Raw genomic sequence first — 26,985 nt, 5'->3', positions numbered from 1 at the left:
CAGGTTTGAAAACCTCTGATTTAAGGAGTCCAAGCTTTCTTTCTATATTTGACTTGAAAGTTATCTTGATCAAAATGGGAAGATAGAATAATTTTCTTTAACAGCTTGTTAACTAAAATTATAATATCTAATATATTATCTAATATGATATAGTATCAGTTCAGTTCAGTCACTCAGTCATGTCTGACTCTTTACAACCCTATGGACTACAACACACCAGGCTTCCCTGTCCATCACCAACTCCCAGAGCTTGCTCAAATTCATGTCCATCAGGTCGGTGATGCCATCTAACCATCTCATCCTGTCATCCCCTTCTCCTCCCACCTTCAATCTTCCCCAGCATCAGGGTCTTTTCAAATAAGTCAGTTCTTCGCATCAGATGGCCAAAGTATTGTAGCTTCAGCTTCAGCTTCAGTCCTTCCAATGAATATTCAGGACTGATTTATTTTAGAATTGACTGTTGGATTTCCTTGCAGTCCAAGGGACTGTCAAGAGTCTTCTCCAACAACACAGTTCAAAAGCATCAATTCTTTGGTACTCAGCTTTCTTTATGGTTCAACTCTCACATCCATTCATGACTACTGGATAAACCATAGCTTTGACTAGATGGACCTTTGTTGGCAAACTAATGTCTCTGCTTTTTAATATGCTGTCTAGGTTGGTCACAGCTTTTCTTCCAGGGAGCAAATGTATTTTAATTTCATGGTTGCAGTCACCATCTGCAGTGATTTTGGAGCCCAAGAAAATAAAGTCTGTCATGGTTTCCATTGTTTCCCCATCTATTTGCCATGAAGCGATGGGACCAGATGCCATGATCTTAGTTTTCTGAATGTTGAGTTTTATGCCAACTTTTTCACTCTCCTCTTTCACTTTCATCAAGAGGCTTTTTGGTTCCTCTTCACTTTCTGCCATAAGGATGGTGTCATCTGCATAACTGAGGTTACTGATATTTCTCCCAGCAATCTTGATTCCAGCTTGTGCTTCATCCAGCCCGGCATTTCGCATGATGTACTCTGTACATAAGTTAAATAAACAGGGTGACAATATACAGCCTTGACATACTCCTTTCCCAATTTGGAACCAGTCCATTGTTCCATGTCTGGTTCTAACTGTTGCTTTTTGACCTGCATACAGATTTCTCAGGAGGCAGGTAAGGTGATCTGGTATTCTCATCTCTTTAAGAATTTTCTACAGTGTATTGTGATCCACACAGTCAAAGGCTTTGGCATAGTCAGTAAAGCAGAAGTATTCTTCTCAGAGAAGGCAATGGCACCCCACTCCAGTATTCTTGCCTGGAAAATCCATGGACAGAGGAGCCTGGTAGGCTGCAGTCCATGGGGTCGCTAAGAGTCGGGCACAACTGAATGACTTCACTTTCTCTTTTCACCTTCATGCATTGGAGAAGGAAATGGCAACCCACTCCAGTGTTCTTGCCTGGAGAATCCCAGGGGTGGGGAAGTCTGGTGGGCTGCCATCTATGGGGTGGCACAGAGTCAGACATGACTGAAGCGACTTAGCAGCAGCAGCAGATGTTTTTCTGAAACTGTCTTGCTTTTTCTATGATCCAGTGGATGTTAGCAATTTAATCTCTGGTTTCTCTGCCTTTTCTAAATCCAGCTTGAACATCTGGAATTTCTTGGTTCACATACTGTTGAAGCCTCGCTTGGAGAATTTTTGAGAATGATATAGTATATAGGCCTCTATCTATACTGTTGCTCTGGGCCCCACAAGTGTTTGGGAAAGGTCTATACCTAGGTCTTAGTTTTCTCACACAGTTAAAAGAGGGCATTGGAATAGATTGTGGCTTGAATTTTCATCTCTGCATATGATTTCATGGTTGCTCTAGAAGCATGAGACTTCATTCCCTGCATAGACACCTTAAGATATAGTGACTCTGATGTTTCATCACTTGAAAGGTGTTGTTTTGCTCTTTTGGTCTCTACTCAAAAGGATATCTTTTTCTCTTGATATAAAATGAAAATTATACATCAAACTAATTACCAATGCATAAACAAAATTTGAGTAGTTAAGTTCCAGATGTATTTTCATAGCATGGCTTACATTATATGCGTAGTTATAAAAATTAAGATGTATAAGCACACCTCGTCTTGTTAAGTTTGTAAACTGGCATTATTCTCTGAAGGGGAAATTCATACTATTCATAAAAAATTTATATTTTGATTCAATAGTTTTATTTCTAGGAATTTATTCTCAAGTCACATTTGTGCATGTGGGCAAAGGTGAGTGGTTAAGGTGTTAACTGCTGCTTTTTCATTATAACTCCAAATTGGAAATGGTCACAATAGAGGATTGGTGAAGTAAATGTACGTGCATGTAATGGAACACTATGCAGCTATGGAGAGAACGTGGTGTGTGCTCTGAATAAAGCAGAGGGCTGCATGGTGCTCACAGTGTTAGAAGAGGTACTCTGATGTCAGACCAAGGGATGGAATATCAGAGCTGTGTGACCTGTGGAAAATTTTGTATTCTCTCTTTGCCTCAATTTTTTCATCTCCAAAATGGTGAATAACAATAAAGTATACTTCCCTGGTGGCTCAGACGGTAAATAATCCACCTGCAATGTGGGAGACCTGGGTTCAATTCCTGGGTCAGGAGATCCCCTGGAGGAGGAAATGGCAACCTGCTCCGGCATTCTTGCCTGGAGAATCCCATGGAAAGAGAAGCCTGGCAGGCTACAGTCCATGGGATTGCAAAGAGTCAGACACTACTGAGAGACTTTCACATGTACATATACATAACTCACAAAGTTGTTGAGAGGATTAAATAATATAAAACAAGTTAATCTTATAGTGTGTTGCCTATAGAAAATAAGTAATAGTTATTAATATCATCATTATTAATATTGTCTATCTATTACTATGCAAAGACTTCCAAGATAGGTCCTTAAATGAAAGCGTCAACACCATACAAAACAATACTGTTCAGTCACTAAGTCATGTCTGACCCTTTGTGACCCCATGAACTGCAGCACACCAGGCTTCCCTGTCTGTCACTATCTCCCAGAAATGTATATAGACTAAAAAAAGAGGGATACAAGCATTATAGACAGTGCTTGGCAAGGATACTCAAATGCTATTTACAGTGGTGATTTTATACATCTTGGATGGGAAGAATATTTTTTCATTGTATGATGTTTGGATTTTTTCCATGTGTAAGTGTTACTTGTATGATTTTTTAAATTATTTAAAGAAATAATGTTGAAACCACACAGATGCTCAGATTCTGTATGATGGCAGAAGTTGAGCCATATGGATTCACCGATTTTTTTTTTTAATGGGTGATAAGATGACATTTCTAGCGCTGAGAAGCGTGCTAGTGTTTAAGAGTTTCATGGGAAACTAATTTTCGTAATGATACTCCCTTCTTCTTGATGAATTTCTTAGGATTTCCACTTGACGTAACTGAGAGGTTCAGGCTAAATTGCCTTTCTTGGAGGCTAATCGAATAAAAACATCCCTCAAGGCAACTGAAGGGACCTTGGTTCCTTTGCAGTGATTTTCCCAACCAGCTTCAGTGCGAATCCTATGCTTACGCCAAACCATCCTCATGTGAGTCCCTGTTGCCCTGTGAATATCTGCCTAAGGACTGTTTTCATTAAATAACAGATCTGAAGCCGATCTTCCTTTGGCTTTTTGCCAATAAAATACATGGATTTAAGAGGCCACAGATTGTTCTATTGCAGACAGAAATTCCCAGGATGCAGGTATTAAGAGAAACCTTGAAACCTTGAGTGGATGCATGACTTCTGATTTCTCTACTTCCATCCCACTGTACCTCCAAAAAACAGCACTTCTGGGATTACTGGAAAGCCACAGCCTCATTTTGATGAAGGAAAAAAATTCGCATTTTCCAGTCAGTTTTGTGGCATATTAGATTATATAACAGTTCATTCAAGATCCTAAATCAATTAAAGCTTGTGCAATGCTTCTTAAAGTATGGGAGGGGGTTATGCCATTTAAAAAAAATCAAATGATTAGAGTTCATCTGTTATGAAGAACTCTGTTTTGTTTTTAGTTTTTTGGCTCTTATTCTATCCTCAAGTCGTTAGAGGGTTTTATTAAAAATAACTGCATTTGATGAGGTTGTTGTTTTTTTTTTTTTTTTCTATTTTGTGATTACAGTCATTTTTAAATAATGGTAACCAGGTGAAATGGTAACTTTTCTTTCAATGCCACCGAATCTAACTTTCCTTCCCTTCCTGTGCTCTCTCCCTATTTTTGCAAAAAAAAAAAAAAAAAAAAAGACATTCCATTATCAAAAGAGCAAGTCGCTAAGCTCACAGACTTAGTGCTACTACCACTTCAAGGTTTCCAGGTTCATTTGAATCCTCACCGCTGCTCACCATACTTTTATGTTTGATATGTTTTCCCAAATACCTCCACCAGGGAGCAACTTCATATACATGTCACTTTCCTTACCATTGCACACCCCTGCCACTGCCCCTCCCCCACACCTTTCATCTGAGGATCTCCCCTCCTTCTTGAAATGAAAAGTAGAGACTATCTGATTATCATACTGTTCATGGGGTTCTCAAGGCAAGAATATTGAAGTGGTTTGACATTCCATTTTCCAGTGGACCACATTTTGTCAGAACTCTCCACCATGACCTGTCTGACTTGGGTGGCCCTACATGGCATGGCTCATAGTTTCATTGAGTTAGACAAGACTGTGCTCCATGTGATCAGATTGGTTAGTTTTCTGTGATTGTGGTTTTCAGTCCGTTTGCCCTCTGATGGAGAAGGATACGAGGCTTATGGAAGCTTCCTGATGGGAGAGACTGACAGGGGGAAAACTGGGTCTTGTTCTGATGGGCTCAGTAAATCTTTAATCCAATTTTCTGTTGAAGGGTGGGGCTGTGTTCCCTCCCTGTTATTTGACCTGAGGCCAAATTATGGTAGAGGTAATGAAGATAATGGCAACCTCCTTCAAAATGTCCCATGCAGGCACTGCTACACTCAGTGCCCTCAACCCTGCAGCAGGCCACCACCGACTCACACCTCCGTGAGAGACTCTTGGACGCTCATGGGCAATTCTGGGTCAGTCTCTTGTGGGGTCACTGCTTCTTTCTCCTGGGTCCTGGTGCACACAAGATTCTGTTTGTGCCCTCCAAGAGTCTGTTTCCCTGGTCCTGTGTAAGTTCTGGTGGCTCTTTGGTGGGGTCAGTGGAGACCTCCTCCAAGAGGTCTTATGCTATGCCCATGTCTACTGCACCCAGAGCCCCTGCTCCTGCAGCAGTCCACTGCTGACCTGTACCTCCTCAGGAGACACCCAAACATGAACAGTATGGAAAGGCAAAAAGATAGGACACAGAAAGATGAACTCCCCAGGTCGGTAGGTGCCCAGTATGCTACTGGAGATCAGTGGAGAAATAACTCCAGAAAGAAGGAAGGGATGGAGCCAAAGCAAAAACAACACCCAGTTGTGGATGTGACTGGTGATGGAAGTAAAGTGAAGTGAAGTCACTCAGTCATGTCTGACTCTTTGCAACCTCATGGACTGTAGCCTACCAGGCTTCTCTGTCCGTGGGATTCTCCAGGCAAGAATACTGGAGTGGGTTATCATTTCCATCTCCAGGGGATCTTCCCGACCCAGGGGTCTCCCACATTGGTGGCAGACGTTTTAACCTCTCTGATGCTATAAAGAGCAATATTGCCTAGGAACCAGGAATGTTAGGTCCATGAATCAAGGCAAATTGGAAGTGGTCAAACAGGAGGTGGCAAGAGTGAACGTCAACATTTTAGGAATCAGCAAACTAAAATGGATTGGAAAGGGTGAATTTAACTCATTATATCTACTATGGTAGGCAAGAATCCCATAGAAGAAATGGAGTAGCCATCATAGTCAACAGAAAAGTCAAAAATGCAGTATTTGAATGCAATCTCAAAAATGACAGAATGATCTCTGTTCGATTCCAAGGCAAACCGTTCGATATCACAGTAATCCAAGTCTATGCCCCGACAAGTAATGCTGAAGCAGCTGAACTTAAACTGTGGAAAATTCTGAAAGAGATGGGAATACCAGACCACCTGACCTGCCTCTTGAGAAATCTATATGCAAGTCAGGAAGCGGGTTAGAACAGAACATGGAACAACAGACTGGTTCCAAATAGGAAAAGGAGTACGTCAAGGCTGTATATTGTCACCCTGCTTATTTAACTTATATGCAGAGTACATCATGAGAAACGCTGGGCTGGCAGAAGCACAAGTTGGAATCAAGATTGCCAGGAGAAATATCAATAACCTCAGATATGCAGATGACACAACCCTTATGGCAGAAAGTGAAGAGGAACTAAAAAGCCTCTTGATGAAAGTGAAAGAGGAGAGTGAAAAAGTTGGCTTAAAGCTCAACATTCAGAAAACTGAGATCATGGCATCTGCTCCCATCACTTCATGGGATATAGATGGGGAAACAGTGAAAACAGTGTCAGACTTTATTTTTGGGGGCTCCAAAATCACTGCAGATGGTGATTGCAGCCATGAAATTAAAAGACGCTTACTCCTTGGAAGGATAGTTATGACCAACTTAGATAGCATATTAAAAAGCAGAGATCCCAAGCTTCCTACTGTCAGCCTCGACTGCTCGTGCTCTTCGCCTAGTGTGGGCCACAAGTTCAACCCTGCAGGAACCAAGCGGCTGCAACGCCGAGCGGAGGAGGAAGGAACCCGAAGGCAAGCAGGAGCTGGGTGGGGACCATGGCCGGGACCACTGTCATGGCCGCAATCGCCGTCACCGAGGCAATGAAGTGCAAGATCCAGGTTCTGCAGCAGCAGGCCGATGATGCAGAGGAGAGGGCCAAGTGCCTCCAGCAGAAAGTGGAGGGAGAAAGATGGGCCCGAGAACAGGCTGAGGCTGAAGTGGTCTCCTTAAACCGTAGGATCCAGCTGGTTGAAGAGGAGCTGAACCGAGCTCAAGAGCGCCTGGCCACTGAGCTGCAAAAGCTGGAGGAAGCTGAGAAAGCTGCTGATGAGAGCGAGAGAGTTATGAAGGTTATTGAAAACCAAGCCTTAAAAGATGAAGAAAAAATGGAACTTCAGGAAATCCAACTCAAAGAAGCTAAGCACATTGCAGAAGAGGCACATAGGAAGTATGAAGAGGTGGCTCGCAAGTTGGTGATTATTGAGGGAGACTTGGAGCGCACAGAGGAGCGAGCGGAGCTGGCAGAGTCCCGTTGCCGAAAGATGGGTGAGCAAACCAGACTGATGGACCAGCACCTGAAGTGTCTGAGTGCTGCTGAAGAAAAGTACTCTCAAAAGGAAGACAAATATGAGGAAGAGATAAAGATTCTTACCGATAAACTCAAGGAGGCAGAGACTCGTGCTGAGTTTGCTGAGAGATCAGTAGCCAAGCTGGAAAAGACAATTGATGATTTGGAAGATAAACTGAAATGCACCAAAGAGGAGGACCTCTGTACACAAAGGATGCTGAACCAGACTCTGCTTGACCTGAATAAAATGTAGAGCACCCCAGCCCCGCCCTGCCGCTGCTCCTCCCTCTCACCCCGACTCCGACTCTACTGGGGCCAGCCTGCCCGAAGCTGACCTTTAAACGGAGGGCTGATCTTTAACTGGAAGGCTGCTTTCTCCTTTCGCCACCTCTCCCACCCCGCTACTCCTGTGTCCTTTTCGCCAAACAGTCTCTACCTCTCCCCAGAGATTCCAGTTGGGCTAGAGGCTGAGCACCTTTGGGAACAACGTTTAAGGGAATGTGAGCACAATGCAAAGTGTCTTTAAAAGCATGTTGTGATGTACACATTTTGTAATTACCTTTTTTGTTCTTGATGTTACAACCATTTGTAAAAAAACATTCCAGATAATTCCGTAGAACTGAAGCAGCAGTCTAATCCCTTTCTCACTTTTGGAAGGTAACGTTTCAGCTTAATGCATATTGCCTTCTCCAGAGAGAAAGGGAAAAGGTTTGGGCCTGCCTTACTGAGAGCCTAGCAGCCCAGAGAAAGGCTCCATTTGGGGAAACCTCATTGCCCTGTAAAAAGTACCTGCCAAAGCAGAAAGATGATTCCAGAAGGAGTTAGCCAAAAAAAAAAAAGTGCTGTTCAGGTTTTCAGCTTTACGGTATCTTTGGACAACTTTTTTTTTTTCTTTTTTCATCAGAAGTGACCAAACAATTAAGATGGTAAAACCTCTGAGACCAAATCCTTGTCCCAGCTCTACCCTGTTCCCAACTGCTCACAGAATGGATCATGTGCCCCTTATATTGAAGTGACCACTTATTTGCTCTCCTGCCTCCTTGAAAGAAAGGAAAGAAAATTATGTTTTGCCACTGATTTAGCCATATGAAACTCATCTCATCACCCTTTTCTGGGTCTGAAGCTGCTGTCTCTAAAAGTGCCATCTCACTGTGCTTTGTATTGGTTAGTGCTGGAGAAATCTTGAAAAGCGTATGTACAAAACTTGTAAATTTTTATATTTTGGAACTTTGCTTCTTTGGGGTTGAGGCAAACTGGTCACCCCTCTGCCTGTGAGAGCTCTCTACAGTCTGTGGGCTAGCAGTGTGCTGACCTTTTAAAGTTTCTTTCCCTACCCAATCCCCCTTTTTTGATGAGGTTTCAGTGAGGTCTGTTAGGGGTGCATCCTGCAGCTTAATTGGCTTAAAATGTTCTCTCCTTTGGTGTGGTCTCTTTGGGGACCAATTGGGAGAAAAAAAACCAATAGTGTAACTGTTTTGATACTGAAAATTGATAAATGTCTTTTTGAAATAACCAGTCCCTCCAAAATAAATAAATCCAATATGAAAAAAAAAAAAAAAGCAGAGACACTATTTTGCCAACAAAGGTCCATCTAGTCAAGGCTATGGTTTTTCCTGTGGTCATGTATGGATGTGAGAGTCAGACTGTGAAGAGAGCTGAGCACCGAAGAATTGATGCTTTTGAACTGTGGTGTTGAAGAAGACTCTTGAGAGTCCCTTGGACTGCAAGGAGATCCAACCAGTCCATCCTAAAGGAGACCAGTCCTGGGTGTTGATTGGAAGGACTGATGCTGAAGCTGAAACTCCAGTACTTTGGCCACCTCATGTGAAGAGTTGACTCATTGGAAAAGACCCTGATGTTGGGAGGGATTGGGGGCAGGAGGAGAAGGGGACGACAGAGGATGAGATGGCTATATGGCATCACTGACTTGATGGACATGAGTTTGAGTGAACTCTGGGAGTTGGTGATGGACAGGGAGACCTGGGGTGCTGTGATTCATAGGGCTGCGAAGAGTCGGACATGACTGAGTGACTGAACTGAACTGAGCTGATGAAGACCTACAAGACCTTCTAGAATTAACCCCAGAAAAAGATGTCCTTTTCATTATAGGGGACCAGAATGCAAAAGTAGTAAGTCAAGAAATACCTGGAGTAACATACAAATTTGGTCTTGGAGTACAGAGTGAAGCAGGGCAAAGGCTAATAGACTTTTGCCAAGAAAATGCACTGGTCATAGCAAACACCCTCTTCCAACAACACAAGAGAAGACTCTACACATGGGTATCACCAGATGGCCAACAGCGAAATCAGATTGATTGTGTTCTTTGCAGCCAAAGATGGAGAAGCTCTATACAGTCAGCAAAAACAAGACTGGGAGCTGACTGTGGCTCAGATCATGAACTCCTTATTGCCAAATTCAGACTTAAATTGAAGAAAGTAGGGAAAACCACTAGACCATTCAGGTATGACCTAAATAAATTTCCTTACGATTATACAGTAGAAGTGACAAATAGATTCAAGGGATTAGATCTGATAGACAGAGTGCCTGAAGAACTGTGGATGGAGGTTCATGACATTGTACAGGAAGCCGTGATCAAGACCATCCCCAAGAAAAAGAAATGCAAAAAGGCAAAATGGTTGTCTGAGGAGTCCTTACAAATAGCTATGAAAAGAAAGACAAGCAAAAGTCAAAGGAGAAAAGGAAATCTATATCCATTTGAATGCAGAATTCCAAAGAATAGCAAGGAGAAATAAGAAAGCCTTCCTCAGTGATTAGTGCTAAGAAATAGAGGAAAACAGTAGAATGGGAAATACTAGAGATCTCTTCAAGAAAATCAGAGATACCAAGGGAACATTTCATGCAGAGATGGGCACAATAAAGAACAGAAATGGTATGGACCTAACAGAAGCAGAAGATATTAAGAAGAGGTGGCAAAAATACACAGAAGAACTATGCAAAAAAGATCTTCATGATACAGATAACCATGATGGTACGATCACTCACCTAGAGCCAGCCATCCTGGAATGTGAAGTCAAGTGGGCCTTAGGAAGCATCACTAAAAACAAAGCTAGTGGAGGTGATGGAATTCCAGTTGAGCTATTTCAAATCCTAAAAGATGATGCTGTGAAAGTGCTGCACTCAATATATTGGCAAATTTGGAAAACACAGCAATGGCCACAGGACTGGAAAAGGTCAGTTTTCATTCCAATCCCAAAGAAAGGCAATGCCAAAGAATGCTTAAACTACTGCACAATTGCACTCATCTCACACATTAGTAAAGGAATGCTCAAAGTTCTTCAAGTCAGGCTTCAACAGTACATGAACTGTGAACTTCCAGATGTTTAAGCTGGATTTAATAAAGGCAGAGGAACCAGAGATCAAATTGCCAACATCCATTGGGTCATTGAAAAGGCAAGAGAGTTCCAGAAAAACATCTACTTCTGCTTTATTGACTGTGCCAAAACATTAGACTTTGTGGATCACAATACACTGTGGAAAATACTTAAAGAGTTGGGAATACCAGACCACGTGAATTGCCTCATGTGAAATCTGTTTGTAGATCAAGAAGCAAGAGTTAGAACTGGACATGAAACAACTGACTCATTCCAAATCGGGAAAGGAGTATATCAAGGATGTATATTGTCATCGTTCTTATTTAACTTATATGCAGAGTACATCATGCAAAATGCTGAACTGGATGAAGCAGAAGCTGGAATCAAGATTACCAGGAGGAATATCAGTAACCTCAGATATGCAGATGACAACATCTTTATTGCGGAAAGTAAGGAAGAACTAAAGAACCTCTTGATGAAAGTGAAAGAGGAGAGTGTAAAGTTGGCTTAAAACTCAACGTTCAGAAAACTAAGATCATGGCATCTGGTCCCATCACTTCATGGAAAATAGATGGGGAAACAGTGACAGCCTTTATTTTCTTGGGCTCCAAAAGCACTGCAGACGGTGACTGCAGCCATGAAATTAAAAGATGCTTACTCCTTGAAAGAAAAGTTATGACCAACCTAGACAGCATACTAAAAAGCAGAGACATTACTTTGTCAACAAAGATCTGTCTAGTCAAAGCTATGGTTTTCCCAGTAGTCATGTATGGATGTGAGAGATGGACTATAAAAGAAAGCTGAGCACCAAAGTATTGATGCTTTTGAACTGTGTTGTTGGAGAAGACTCTTGATAGTCCCTTGGACTGCAAGGAGATCTAACCAGTCCATCCTAAAGGAAATCAGTCCTGAATATTCATTGGAAGGACTGATGCTGAAGCTGAAACTCCAATAGTTGGCCCAACTGATGCAAAAAACTGACTCATTTGAAAAGACCTTGATGCTGGGAAAGATTGAAGGTGGGAGGAGAAGGGGACGACAGGGGATAAGCATGGTTGGATGGCATCACTGACTCAATGGACATGAGTTTGGATAAACTCCTGGAGTTGGTGATGGACAGAGAAGCCTGGCATGCTGCAGTCCATGGGGTCACAAGAGTTGGATACAACTGGGGGACTGAACTGAACTGAACTCATCTGATTATCTGATTTGCATTCTCTCATGAACTCTCTTGAATTCTCTCCCCATCTCCAAATCCAAGTACCTATTTCCTTCTCTCCTACTTTCTTCCAGATTCAGAAGGAACCCTCCTTCCTCCTGTCTAAAATGAATTCCACCACCTCATCGACCTGTGATAGCATCAGGTGAAAAAGATCCAAAAGATTTTCTTCAAATATGGATTGCCTAAGTGAACCAACTATTTCTTGCAGTATAGGATATTTTACATAAAAACCCAAACAGTTTGGAAACTTAAAATTTTAAAGCTTGGCTACAGGCCAATTGTATTTATGTGATACCTGAATGAGGCATTCAAAGCAGAGTAGTGGTGGAAGCTGAGTGAGAATATAGGTAAACAGCAAAATGATGCTCACCACTATCTCTGCTTCCTAGAGTCCTTCCTAATTTTTACTGCATAAATATTTTGCAGTATGTTGAAAAAATCCCTCTTACAATTTTATACTGTCTAAACAGACACTAAATAGCCATTGATTTTCTCTACTTATTACTTATTGTAAGATATTGCTTTATTGTAAGATTATACTAGATAAGAAAAGATGAAAAATACTCCAGGCAATTAAATTTTATTTACTTTTGATTCCTTCCAAAACTTGCTCTTGTTTTTCAGGTATTGGCTTTTACATGGCATATGTTAGAATTCCAACACCTCAGATGTACAAATATATTTCCGCAGAGAGTGACTAAAATAGCTATAACATTGTGGATCTTTATTGCTTCAGGATACTTTTAGTAACTTCTCTTGCTGATCACATTCCATAGCAAACTTTTTTGAATACTAATCCCCCTCTTGAAATATTGACTATTAATTTAATGCTTCTTTTTTGTAAGAGTTGTTATTGTTGTTGTTTAGTTGCTAAGTCTTATCTGACTCCTTTATGACCTCATGGACATAGCCCCCCAGGCTCCTCTGTCCCTGGAATTCTCCAGGCAAGAATACTGGAGTGGGTTGCCATTTCCTTCTACAGGGGATCTTCCTGACCCAGAGATCGAGCCCACATCTTCTACTTTGGCAGGCAGAAGTAAGTGCTCAATAATGATATTGCTTGGTCAAAGATCATTGCACTAGAATATTTATCTGGTATTTGTCTTTCTATTAGGGAACCATCTATGACCAAATTGATAGAGGAACAGGAGCAAGACCAACAGTGGCTTACATTACACTCCAACTGGGAGAGCCTTAATGCAACAACTTTGCAGCAACTACTGGTAAAAGGGTAAGACAACCCATCACTAGAGCTGTGTAGAGTGGATTATGGAGCAAAGGTCTATCAATAAGGCCCTGCTTCTGTTTCAAATCTAAGGTCTTCTAAATGTGTCACATCAAAGAGGAACTTCCATAGACTACCTAAGGACATTTGTATTTCAACATCATTTGGCTTTTTTCCTTCTTTGTAGACTTACATCTTTTTCTTTTGGCTAATTGCGTTTTTAAATTACGATTACAGAAACTATCATAGTGTAGGATGAGGAGCTCCGGTTCTAATCTTAGAGTGTTTTTTCACATCCTGTTTGAAATAAGTTCTTAATGTCTACACTTCCTACAGATGCTACATGGAACTAGTTAACAGAAGAAATTGAAGTAATGACAGCTGATAAACCTCGGAAAGTCTGAGAAAAACACACACACACAAAGAAATTGTAATCAAGTAACCTCGAAAATTCACTTCTGAAAAAATTCCCCTAAAAAAAAATCGTGGAATGTTAAAAAGCGTTGCTCCCTCATCTATGAGCAGGGGTGCAGGAGAAAGATACATTGAGGGAATTAACACATTTAGTGATTATGACATTATAGGGGCATGAAAGTGCAACTGATGGATGTGGTGTGGTCGTGCTCTCCCGGGCCGAGCCTAAGCGGTGCCGGATGAGGGACGGGCGTTTCCGGTGAGCGCGTCCGCTCTTCTCAGTCTGTTCGCGGGGCCCCTCCGCCTGTCTTTCCCCCTGCAACACATCTAGTGATTATGACATTATAGGGGCATAGCTATAGAATATTTACATAAAACTTGCTCAGATTCACAGCCCACAAATGGTAAGTGCTATTCTCTGAACTCAAACCAAGTTTTTGTGACTCCAAAGCTTTTAATTAGTGCTAGGGAAACCACCTCTTAAGAATTTCAAAGAAGAAAATTAAAAGGTGGGTCATTTTTCTTTAGATGTCTTGACATTTTCCCTATAGACAAAACTGTGACCAAATTTCTGAAAATTTCTGCTTCTGTCAACTGAAGCACCTTCTCCAAAACAATGACCTGAATCTTCCAACAGAGTGGTTTGTTCTCCCAAACTGGAACTTCCAGGAAAGCCCTTCTAGGTCGGTAGATAGATAGATAGGTAGATGGATAGATAGATAAAGTCACTTGAAATGAGGAGTCAGTGATTTAATTCTAGTCCTGCCTTACTACCTAGATGTGTGATCCCACACAACCTCAATTTCCTTTTAAAATAAAAGAGTTAAGACAGATAGATAGTCTTTGATCTTTCCCTATTCCTAAAAGCTATGATTTTAAGATCTAATAGATAACAGCTAATCATTGCTATCTTTTCTATGCCAGGTTTATTGTTGAGCTCTGAGGGGATGTAGAAGTGATAAGGGGGACAAGAACCCTAGTCTCAGGAAACATACACTTTAGAGGTGAGAAGAGAGAGTATAAGCAATAACAAACAATGAATTTCACATATTTGGAAGTGCTACATAGAAACTAAGGATAATGAGACGAGAGTGAGGAGGAGATAGGACTTCAGGTTATGGGAAGGTAAAACGTATATGTGCTTTTTCTGTATTATATAATTTATTGTATACACAGATCCACATGCAAATTTAGCAACAAAAGAAAATATAGCAGGTCTTCAAAAAGGAATGTGGAAATTAATACTTAGGGTTTTGTTTTTTCCTGACAGATCAAGGATTCTACGCACATCCTAGTATATTTGATAGCCTCAAAGTGTTGTTTTTTTCCTTTAAATTTGCATTGTAGAATAAATGCTTAGCAGAGAACCTTGTGATATAAACTTATCACACCCTGAACTGAATTCTCTTGTGCAGCCACATTGATAGATGCTTAAACATGGCCATGTGTTTTCCTTCAAAATTTAACTCTGATTTTTAAAAAGCTTTGCTTTCCTGAATGCACTGTTTCTATAAGTTCCACCTATTGATTCTGATCCTGCCACCTAGAGTAACATGGCATGGATTTAATCCCCCTTCTTCCTGTCAGCTAATCATAGATACGTAGTTTAACACTGAAAGTTCTCAGCAACATAGAAAACAAATAACTGAAAGTTCTCAGCAACATAGAAAACAAATGTATGGTTACTAAAGGTGAAAGGGAAGCAGGGAGAGACAAATTAGGAATATGGGATTAATAGGTACAAACTACTGTACATAAAACAGATAGGCAACAAAGATCTACTGTATAGCATGAGGGGTTATATTCAACATCTTATCATAAGCTATAATGGAATATAATCAGAAAAAATACTGAATTACAGTGCTGTATACTTGAAACTAACACAATATTGTAAATCAACTACAGTTTTTTAAAAGGTAATAAAGTCTCTACAAGATTCTCTTCTAGTCTAAATATTCAGTTCCTTTGTCTGTTCTCTACCTTTTTGAAGTAATACATTATTTCTCTCAAACCATTTCTCAGTTTCTTTTGGACATACACACCCTCTCCATAAGCATAAAAATCTGACGTGCTCCCTCCTCATCACACATTCTGAGAAGCAGTCTAGTTCCTTTCCTTTTCCTCTCCCTACTTTGAAAATCATTGAGTTTATATTCTGGGTGGTGCAAACAGCTAAGGTGATAGGAGAAACCTGGCTAACTGTAGTTTCTCTTCCCACAAATGTGAAACTATCATGATGTTAAATACACTAAAAAAGTACATCCTTCCTATACCCCCACCCCAAAGTGATAGCTGACCACAGCCCTGCCTTAAGAGTTCCTGTCTTAAGTACAACCTGTGTTTTCCTTTCCACTGGTAAAGTGTTTGAAGTAAACAATAAATACGTAACTTAATATTATGCCATTTTTTTGTTTCCAAATCTAGGCAGTCCTGTTACAGCAGAAGTAAGATTTCTCTCCTGTGTACTAAACAAGGTGAGAGAATTTGTGGTATAACAATGGTATATGAACCTAACTGGATTGGCTCGGGGGAAAAATGATCTCGTGTACATGACAGCCAAGATGCAGGCATCCAGTTGGGTTTAGCGATGAGTCACATCTGTCTGTCCTCTGTCCTGCTCCTTGGCAGACTGTGGGCGCCGCCCTGCTGCCCGGATGAACAAGAGGATTCTAGGGGGTCGGACAAGTCGCCCAGGAAGGTGGCCCTGGCAGTGTTCCCTGCAGAGTGAACCCAGTGGGCACATTTGTGGTTGTGTCCTCATTGCCAAGAAATGGGTTCTGACGGTCGCCCACTGCTTCGAGGGGTAAGCTGCACCTTTTCTTTTGCTTTGCCTGGATCTGATCTTTTGTCATTTGGGCATTCTTAATGGCATATGTCATTCCATAATTCAATGCAGAAGTCACAGTTGATCTCCTTCCCTGGCCTTTGTCTGCTTAGATTTTTCTGCCCTTGGTGTTATCATGCTCATTTATTGGCAATAGATGTGTATTAATCATGATTTATGTCCTGAAGAGGGAGGGGCAGGAGGAAGTAAAGAAGACTGACTCTTCAGCCAGCATTAGTCTCTTTTCTAGCCCTCTTAAAGACATCAAATGCATATGAAATTAAACAGTGGGGATTTACTTGGATGTTATAGTGACATTGGGAGAAGGCAATGGCACCCCACTCCAGTACTGTTGCCCGGAAAATCCCATGGATGGAGGAGCCTGGTAGGCTGCAGTCCATGGGGTAGCTAAGAGTCAGACACGACTGAGTGACTTCACTTTCACTTTCCACTTTCATGCATTTGAGAAGGCAATGGCAACCCACTCCAGTGTTCTTGCCTGGAGAATCCCATGGACGGAGAAGCCTGGTAGGCTGCAGTCCATGGGGTCACACAGAGTCGGACACGACTGAAGCAACTTAGCAGCAGCAGCAGCAGCAGCATAGTGACATTAGGAGGCTAGAGGAATTGGTGAGGAGTTTGGGAAGCAGAGTAAAAGAAAAAATATGTGTATTAGTCAGGGTTGCCCAGAGAAACAGACCAGTGAGAGAAAGAGTTTTCAGGGAATCGGCAAATGTTACTGGAGGTTTGGTGAATGTACAGTGTGAAGGGATGGCAGACATGCTGGAGGCTCGGGTAAGAGCTGAAGTAAAAGTCCAAAGGCAGTGTGCTGGCTAGCAACTCTGTCTTGCTTTGGGAGGGAATCAGTCTTTGTTCTATGAATGTCTCCAACTGATCTGGTAAGGCCCACCCACATTAGGGAGGGTGGTCTGCCAAATGTTGGGGCACCATGGTCCAGCCAGTTGGCACATAAAATTAATCATCAAAATATACCTAAGGGGAGCAGAAAAATAAGACCAAGGGGAAATCTATACCAGATTGACAAACATCCCTGAAGAAGGTCCTTGTTGGTTTAGATTGTTGTTATATAATTTCTGAGCAAAAAAAGCCCTAACCAAGCAATAACAACAGTAGTAACAACGATGAAATCCAACCATGTTTTATGCCCATGGAGGATTCTGGAAGTTAGACATCCAGACAGGACATAGCTCGTGGTTTGTCTCTGCTTGGCAATGTCAGGGGCTTCTGCTGGAAGGTTCTAAGGTTCTGGGGCTGGAGCCATCTGAAATCCGGGAGTAGATTGTACCTGTTGGCAGGGGCCTTTGTTTCTCTCCAAGTAGGACTCACAGCTTGGTGGCTAGCATTCCCCAGAGCAAGAGTCCCAAAACAGGAAGCCAGGAGGAAGCTGTGTCACCATTTTTGATCCAGCCACCAAAGACACACAACCCCCTTCTGCTATGGGGTTGATGAGAGCTGTCACAGCCCCACCCACATTCAAAGGGCCCAAACATGGAGCTCTTCTCTCAGAGAGGAATGGCAAAGTATTTGAGGACTTGTTTTAAAAACCACCGTCCTTCCCATTTCTTCCCTTTATTTTTAATAATTTTACTTTATTTAAAAGTATTCTTGCCTGGAGAATCCCCATGGACAGAGAAGCCTGGCAGTCCATGAGGTTGCAAAGAGTCGGACATGACTGAGTGACTAAGCACAGCATGGCAATAATAAATAATAACAAATATTTTTTAAAAAACTCACAATTCTATCACTTCATTAAATTGGTTATTGTCATTTAACCAGGCTAATTTGTAGGAAAAAAATGCAGTTTCATTTTTTTGCCTATTTGTCTATTATTATTTTTCCTCTGTGCTCAGTGCTATGCTCAGTCACTCATTCGTGCCCCACTCTTTGTGACTCTATGGCTGGACTGTAGTCCATTAGGCTGCTCTGTCCATAGGATTTTCCTGGCAAGAATACTGGAGTGGGTTGCCGTATCCTTCTCCAGAGGATCTTCCTGACCCAGGGACTGAACCCTTGTCTCCTGTGTCTCCTGCATTGCAGGCAGATTCTTAACCACTGAGCCACTGGGGATTTCCTCAGCTTTGCTATTTACTGTATGACCATGGGTCAATTTATAAACTTCTCTGGGCTACAGTTTCCTCATCTGTGAAATGAGGAAAATAACAATCCTGACCTCACAGTGTTGGTGGAGGCATCAGCTGAAATAGTCTCTGTAATGCCTTAAGAATTATGCTGGATACCAATGAAGACATCAATAAAGGTAAATATTTATTTTTAATATATTATTACTATAAACATGCATTCTGACTTTTCCCTTAGCGTTATGGCATATTTTTGCATTTTGCTAGACTATTTTTATCTCCTTCCACACACTCTGTCTTATACTTTCTCATCATCCTCAAGGTAACCCCTAGCGATTGTTCCTCCACAGATATAAACACCTGTTTTTCACAGGCTGTCGTTTATTTTTACAATTTGAAATTGCACTCTGTACTTTTGTTTGCTGATTGATTTTCTCATGTGGCAGTACATCATGGACATCCCCTTCAAGTCAATGGATGCAGCGCAAGCTCATTCTTCTTCAAAGCTAAATGACACTCCATCACAGAGACTCACAATAACTTTTTCTATTAATATTATTCCTGAGTTGATGGACATTCATGTTAGTTCCAGTTTACTCTCATTTTAACAACACTTAATACATCTTCTTATACAAAGCTACTCACCTATTAGTACCCTTGTTTCTACAGGATAGAGTCCCAGAACATATATTCATCTTCATGTGGGGGTTAAAGAAATGAACACATCTTTAATTTCTTGAAATTCTAAGCCAGTGAGGAGACAGACATCTAAACAAATAATTAGAATATAACATAAGAATTGAGTATAAAAGGGAAACGTGTATGTCTAGCTATTTGATTGCTCTTTTGGGGAAAATATAATGTAAAAAGTCAAACCAGAACCTCCTCTTGAGAACTTTTAGTGTGTAAGAGCGACACCAAATGATAGGAAGAGTCTGTGTAGTATGTCAGGAAATACGCTGGAATGTTATTGCTTTGGAAGGGGCCAGATGTTTCCAGATGTCTTTTCCAGTTCTGATTTATAACTCCTTGATAAGCAGAAGATTGTGCTAGCAAGTGCATTCATCAAAAGGTGATTACCTAAACAAATCCAACAGCTCTTTAAAGGAACAACACCCTTTATGCGCTAGTTCACTCAGTTCACATGCCACTTTTGTCATTCCCATATGTGGTATCCGAATTTCCTCTTTATGTCAGATCCACTAACAGATCTGTGAAGTTAAGGAGGAACCTTGCAATAGAAAAGAAATACGTGTTTATAATTAAGGACATGGATATTCTATCAAAGGCCCTGATGAAATTTTATGGAACTGAATTTCACAGAACTGTCGAGTGGGGCCTGGCCTATCCATACAAAGTTAGAAATTGCCCAGTATCAAGCAAGTCTTTGCTTGAATGGGTGCTGATCTCTTTGATTCTATTTTACAGTCTCTCCAGTGGCCTCGAAAGTTTTTGAAAACCTCTAATTGTAAGCCTTACTCTCTGGAGGAATCATTGATTGCTATAATTAATGGGATTTGCTTCATATCCCGATCCCATACTTTGGCAGGGCCCAGTGTGACCCATCAGTAGGTCTTTGCAAGCCTGTCTCTTTTAATTATATTCATGGGGGGGAACAAAGGCAAGGTTGTCTTGCTCTTCCATGGAGAAGTATTTAAAAATCCCAAAGGAAAATTAAAAACTTGAGGTACTAAGTTGATTAGATGAAGTCCCAGATGCCCTAATAACAATTTAACTTCCACAGTTCTAAGGAAGAAAGACATTGAGTTTCAGGGGTAATTTAACAAGCAATTTTCCTCCCTTATTCCATCTCCAAAAGGCTAAAGGATGAACTTTTTAGGCTGGCACACAACTCATAATTTTCAGAAGTGTCTGATTCCTCTCCAGGAAACCTGCATGAAAAACTATCCTTTCACTATATGATCACAACCCTTAACCCTGCCAGGTAACCCAAATCTTGATTTCTACCACACCAATTCTTTACTCCAAGACTTGCATTTGCTTATTTGTATGTCTCCTATTATCTCAGTCCTCTGCCTCTTCCTCATCTCTCTTCTTTCTTTCCCCAGCTAACCTAGTACCCTGGTATCATTCAGTCCTCCCATTAGGACCTTCAGCTTCTTTACCCCTACATCTTTCTGCCATACACATCAGGTGGATCTCTAACTAAGAGTCAATGTGAATAGCACATTTTCAATCCTATGCTCTTTAGAACTGAGAACATTTACCCAACGATGCAGTTTAGTGTCATGTCTGACTTTCAGTACCCACTGGACTCTTAATAGTACTCAATAATGTTTTCACCTATTTCTGGACAGCTCTCTTTCTCATTCCCCATAGAACAAAACCCTTGTGCTCACCCACCTGTACTGATCTAACAGTGTTTTAATACAATCAGGAAAAGAAGTGAATGGCTGGGTCTGACTTTTTATTACTGAGCCCACATGGTGTCCTCATGGTCACTTCTTTATCTTCTAGGTACTTATAAACTATGCCAGTCATTTACAGTCTGTTCTTTCCATTCTGTCACCTTGAGAGATTTGACCCATTCCCATCAAGTACTGATGTCCACTAAAACAGGAATTCTCCATTTGGGATCCATACGTCTCCTGGGGGTGCCGTTTTCCAGCATCACCAGAGAGTGAGCAATGGTGGTGACCCCAACCTGACTCCATGCCCCCAACTTGTCTGTCCCTAAAGAGGCATTCTCTGCATTCTACCCACTCCAGTGGCAGATGTCTGGGTCTAGGATCTAGGCAAGCAGGTGGCCTAAACTTTGGGCCAATCCCTATCATTTCTGGGGCTTGCAGAAACTCATTAAAGAGTTCTCCCACTTCCAACCTTTGCAGTTATTGTTTCTTCTAGTCTTGCAGCTACCTATTCACATACTCTGCACCTGTAGCCGAACAGCTGGCCATCGCTGGAGAATATCACACACCTGACTGCTACCTAAGCTCGTGTCAAATGTATGATCATGAATCTCAAATGTGCATCTAACAACGTGGTACCCATCAGTATATGTTCACAGTAAAGCCACTTTTCCATTCTCAATTATTTGACATCTTCTCCTCTCTCCCCAAATGTCCTTCACCCTCCACTGGTCTCATCTCACTCTTTATGAGAAAACAGACATCATTGTATCTTTGGCCTTGCTGCACCCCTAATCCCAACAAGGTGTCTATGCCAGTGGCCATGTTCCCTCCTTTCTCTTGAGTAATGGTGGAGGATGTGTCCTTGCTCCTATTTAAAGATAACCACATTTCCATTCATCTTTCCAAAGACAGTTTTTCAAATTATCACTGCTGTTTTTTTATCAGTTTCTTTCCTTTTGCTGGATCATTCGCTTCAGCAAACATGTCTCAGTGTTCCAACTTAAACCTCCTTCTCTTGACTTCACATCCTTCTTCAATTATTGCCACATTTCAGCTATTATTCACAGTAAAACCCCTCAGGGTTTCCTGCAGTCGCTGTCTCCACTCCTACACTTCCTATACTCACCTCAGGTCCTTGCGGTTGCGCTCTCATCAAGGTCACTTGAAATGGCACTTACCAAAGTTCTCAGTGACTTCCATCTTGTCAAATCCAATGGTGAATTTTCAGTTGCCAACTTACTGGAACCCTCCCCAGTATTTGAGGACTACATCCTTTTTGAAATACTTTATTCACTTTTCTTCTAAAACAACAGTGAAAATTCTTGTGTCACTGACCTATCCCGCCACCCACCTCTCTCTCTCTCTTTTTTTTGCAGCTTCTCCTTCTTTAGGATACTGAACATTTTAGTTCTCCAGGTGTGTTATGGACAGCACATTTGTGTCCCCATGTTTAATATCCAACCCCCAAGAGGGTGGTATTAGGAGTTGTGGCCCCTGAGAGGTGATTAGGTCATGAAGGTAAAACCCCATGAATGGCCTAAGTGTCCTTAGAAGAGCAAGAAAGTTGGCCCTCTCTCCCTGTGCCTTGTAAAGATACATCAAGATCACCATCTATAAGCAAGGAAGAGAGTCTTCATCAGACCTTGACCCTGCTAGCGTCCTAATCTTTGTCTTCTAACCTCAACAACTATGAGATGTAACTGTTTGTTGTTTAAACCACCCAGTCTATGGTGGAACTAGAAATGTTACCTTATCTACTACTGACTCCTCCCATAGTCTTAGACCAGGCATCAACTCCACACTTCAGTGTATTAACCACTTAACAGTTTTATCACATGGAATATGAATCTTCTGGGATGTTCTCTGAAGATCATTCTCCTTGAATTAAGGTATTAGAAGTTAAGGAAAGTTCAAATAGTTCAAATAGTTTACTTTTAATATTAATTTTTTAATGATCTTTTTGAACTTTAAGGAAAGTTCAAATAGTTTACTACTAATATTAAATATTTACCCAGATAGAAATCCTCTTTTCTTGTTCTTCCCACACATTATTTTGCTAAGAACCATTTTAATTTTTCCTGTTTTTTTTTTTTTCCCCTATTGATTGATTTGTTGAAGTATAAGGAATTCCTTTTGCTCTTGGACATGGGGTAGCCCCCCTCACAACAAAGGTCTGTCTAGTCAAGGCTATGGTTTTTCCAGTGGTCATGTATGGATGTGAGAGTTGGACTATAAAGAAAGCTGAGCACAGAAGAATTGATGCTTTTAAACTGTGGTGTTGGAAAAGACTCTTGAGAGTCCCTTGGACTGCAAGGAGATCCAACCAGTCCATCCTAAAGGAAATCAGCCCTGAATATTCATTGGAAGGACTGATGCTGAAGCTGAAACTCCAATACTTTGGCCACCTTTTGCAAATAACTGACTCATTTGAAAGGACCCTGATGCTGGGAAAGATTGAAGGCGGGAGGAGAAGGGGACAACAGAAGGTGAGATGGTTGGATGGCATCACTGACCCAACGGACATGAATTTGAGTAAACTCTGGGAGTTGGTGATGGACAGGGAGGCCTGGTATGCTGCAGTCCATGGGGTCCCAAGGAGTCAGACACAACTGAGTGACTGAATGGAACTGAACTGAAGGAATTCCCTGGTGGTCCAGTGGTTAGGACTCCATTCTTCCACCTCTAGGGGCCCAGATTCAATCACTGGTCAGGGAACTAACATCCCACAAGCCACACAGCATGGCCAAAACCAAAATTTATTGAAATAAGTTAATTTACAATGTTTTGTTTGTTTCAGATGTACAGCAAAGTGATTCAGTTATACATATACATATTCTTCATATTCTTTTCCCTTAGAGATTACTACAAAATACTGAGTATAGTTCTCTTCTTAAATAGTACGTCCTTGTTGGTTATCTATTCTACATGTTGTGTGTATATATTAATTCCAAACTCCTAATTTATTCCCCCCTTTGGTAACCATAAGTTTGTTTTCTGTGTCTGTGAGTCTATTTCTGTTTTGTTTATACATTCATTTGTATACTTTATTTTTAGATTCTACATATAAGCAGTATCATATGATATCTGTCTTTCTGTCTGATTTTTTTTATTTTTATTTTTTAATTTTATTTTATTTTTAAACTTTACATAATTGTATTAGTTTTGCCAAATATCGAAATGAATCCGCCACAGGTATACATGTGTTCCCCATCCTGAACCCTCCTCCCTCCTCCCTCCCCATACCATCCCTCTGGGTCGTCCCAGTGCACTAGCCCCAAGCATCCAGTATCGTGCATCGAACCTGGACTGGCAACTCGTTTCTTACATGATATTTTACATGTTTCAATGTCATTCTCCCAAATCTTCCCACCCTCTCCCTCTCCCACAGAGTCCATAAGACTGTTCTATACATCAGTGTCTCTTTTGCTGTCTCGTACACCGGGTTATTGTTACCATCTTTCTAAATTCCATATATATGCGTTAGTATACTGTATTTATGTTTTTCCTTCTGGCTTACTTCACTCTGTATAATAAGCTCCAGTTTCATCCACCTCATTAGAACTGATTCAAATGTATTCTTTTTAATGGCTGAGTAATACTCCATTGTGTATATGTACCACTGCTTTCTTATCCATTCATCTGCTGATGGACATCTAGGTTGCTTCCATGTCCTGGCTATTATAAACAGTGCTGCGATGAACACTGGGGTACACGTGTCTCTTTCCCTTCTGGTTTCCTCAGTGTGTATGCCCAGCAGTGGGATTGCTGGATCATAAGGCAGTTCTATTTCCAGTTTTTTAAGGAATCTCCACACTGTTCTCCATAGTGGCTGTACTAGTTTGCATTCCCACCAACAGTGTAAGAGGGTTCCCTTTTCTCCACACCCTCTCCAGCATTTATTATTTGTAGACTTTTGGATCGCAGCCATTCTGACTGGTGTGAAATGGTACCTCATAGTGGTTTTGATTTGCATTTCTCTGATAATGAGTGATGTTGAGCATCTTTTCATGTGTTTGTTAGCCATCTGTATGTCTTTTTTGGAGAAATGTCTATTTAGTTCTTTGGCCCATTTTTTGATTGGGTCATTTATTTTTCTGGAGTTGAGCTGTAGGAGTTGCTTGTATATTTTTGAGATTAGTTGTTTGTCAGTTGCTTCATTTGCTATTATTTTCTCCCATTCTGAAGGCTGTCTTTTCACCTTGCTAATAGTTTCCTTTGATGTGCAGAAGCTCTGTCTGATTTAGTATGATAATCTCTCAGTTCATCCATATTGCTGCAAATGATTTTATTTCATTCTTTTTTATGACTATTATTCATATTTCTTTATCCATTCATCTGTCACTGGACATTTAGGTTGCTTCCGTGTATTGGCTATTACAAAGAGTGTGTCAATGAACATTGGGGTATATGTAACTTTTCAAATTATGGTTTTCTCCAGATATATTCCCAGGAGTGGGACTGCAGGATCATACGGTAGCTCTAGTTTTCATTTTTTAAGGTACCTCCATACTTAGTGGCTGTACCAATTTACATTCCCAGCAACGGTGGAAGGGGGTTCTATGACTAAGATTTTTTGACAGTTGCTACAATTTTGTGCCACTGTTCTGTGATAAACTTTCCAGTTTCAAAGCTCTGAGATTCATATGTTGTCACATTTACTTTATTAGCTGATTCAGAATTTGGAACTCAAACTCTCCCCTCTCTGTTTAGCTGTACTTGCTTCACGAATCTCTGGACACATTGTCCTTTTATCCAAAACATTCTTTAATCTGATTCTCAGGGTCTAGGATGTGTATCTGACTATCCCCTTCTCTTGCTTGTTTTGGCCCCTGGGATGATAGAATTGTTCACTTCTTTAAGTTCATCACTGAAGGCTAGATCTCCATCGTATCTGGGGGACACACTCAGGAAAGAGAAGGTATCTTCCTGATGTCTGCCATCCTATCACTCATCAGCCAGCCTCCACCCATCGTGCATGCTTTCCCCTCTGTAGCCGACACCTGATTCCTGTGCTGATGCCTGTGAACCCTCCTCTTTGTTTCAGAGAAGCTTAGTATAAAGGTTGTGTTAGAGGTTTAAAGGCTTTCTGGTCTGTTACCATCACTTAGTATCTCTGTGACTTTAGATGAGTCCCTCATCTGCTCTGAGTCACTGCTTTCTCTACTCTGGAATGGAATAAGCATTCCTATTTACACCACATAACTGGGGAGAAGATGATTTAACTGACATGTAGAAATACTTGGAAACCACAGAGATCTCACACTAAAGAAGAATCTAGATCTGATCTCTTTTGCTTCTTGGATGCATTTAAAAACTTTCAGTCAGCACTTCAAACTATGTATGCTTTACATAAAATCCAGAACTCTGGCTTCTCTGAAACAATTTGAAGGTCAGGTCTCACTGGACATTCCAACGCAACAGCCGTGAGTGGGAGCTGAGAGGCAGGTGGCCCTGGAGATGGCAAGTCTTGTGATGTGACACTCGCTATTATTGACTTATACTCAGCCCTTTATGCATTTGCTTTGTGGTCACTCTATTATAAAGTCTATTCACTGTGTTGCAGAGAATTCTTTAAAAAAATTACCAAGGGTAGGTGCAATATTAAAAGTAAGAGGCTCCTAAGATTTGTAGAACAGCAATGATGCTATTCAAACTATTAATACTTCCAAGTCACCATCTGACTGTGCTATTTATGGAGTAAGTCTTGTAAAACAGAGTGATTTCTATCACAAATATTAATTATAAATATATTTTTATTTTCTGAAAAAGGATAAATAGTATAAGTAAATCCAAAGTAAACTCAGGATTAAAAAAGGGGGAAATTCTGTGCTCTTAAGAAGAGGCAAAGATAGAAGAAAATCTCTAAACCTGGCCAGCTGAATTAAGTGAAAATGTGGTGAGTTTATGTTTAAGCTAGAGTTGAGTGTGGAAAATTGCAAACTGAAATTGGTTATTGTATCCAGAGACCTCATGCCTTCAATTCTGTATAAATTCCCCTGGACATCATAATGTATCTGAAGTATACAAGTAGTTGTGTATTCTCTCTAGAGTGATCACTGGAGAATTAGGAGTTGAAATCATATTATCTCAACATTATCTATAATGTGTATTCATCATTAATACAGGAGTATAAACATGAAGCAAATTAAATGTGAATTTCTGGTAATGAAATGCCATCTAGAGTGAGAATTAAAGAAGAAAAATGTCTCTTAACACCTTCCTCAGTCATTTTTTATTGTTATTGTGAATTTTTTCACCTGGCTTCAGTCTGC

General features: G+C 40.9%; 2 protein-coding genes across 5 annotated transcripts in view; both read left to right on the top strand.

The window, feature by feature from the left end:
• CORIN (corin, serine peptidase) overlaps positions 1-26,985 on the top strand; it is a 309,411-nt gene that overhangs the window by 262,890 nt on the left and 19,536 nt on the right. For all 3 annotated transcript variants that reach the window (XM_005207933.5, XM_024993569.2, XM_002688245.6), the window contains 3 exons: positions 12,894-13,010; positions 15,843-15,892; positions 16,047-16,221. In XM_005207933.5, the coding sequence (XP_005207990.1) occupies positions 12,894-13,010; positions 15,843-15,892; positions 16,047-16,221 (342 nt within the window). The remainder of the gene's footprint in view (positions 1-12,893; positions 13,011-15,842; positions 15,893-16,046; positions 16,222-26,985) is intronic.
• Positions 6,693-7,768, top strand: LOC101906472 (tropomyosin alpha-3 chain-like). Of its 2 annotated transcripts, XM_059887758.1 has the most exons (2): positions 6,796-6,863; positions 6,998-7,536. In XM_059887758.1, exons 1-2 carry the CDS (start codon positions 6,796-6,798, stop codon positions 7,476-7,478), a joined length of 549 nt encoding a protein of 182 aa, XP_059743741.1. In that variant the 3' UTR covers positions 7,479-7,536. The 2 variants fall into 2 exon arrangements, with proteins under 2 accessions (XP_059743740.1, XP_059743741.1); XM_059887757.1 differs by having other exon boundaries at positions 6,693-7,768.

Source organism: Bos taurus, chromosome 6 (genome assembly GCF_002263795.3).
Source record: "Bos taurus isolate L1 Dominette 01449 registration number 42190680 breed Hereford chromosome 6, ARS-UCD2.0, whole genome shotgun sequence".
Lineage (NCBI taxonomy): Eukaryota > Metazoa > Chordata > Mammalia > Artiodactyla > Bovidae > Bos > Bos taurus.
This window is presented reverse-complemented; position numbering and strand designations above follow the sequence as displayed.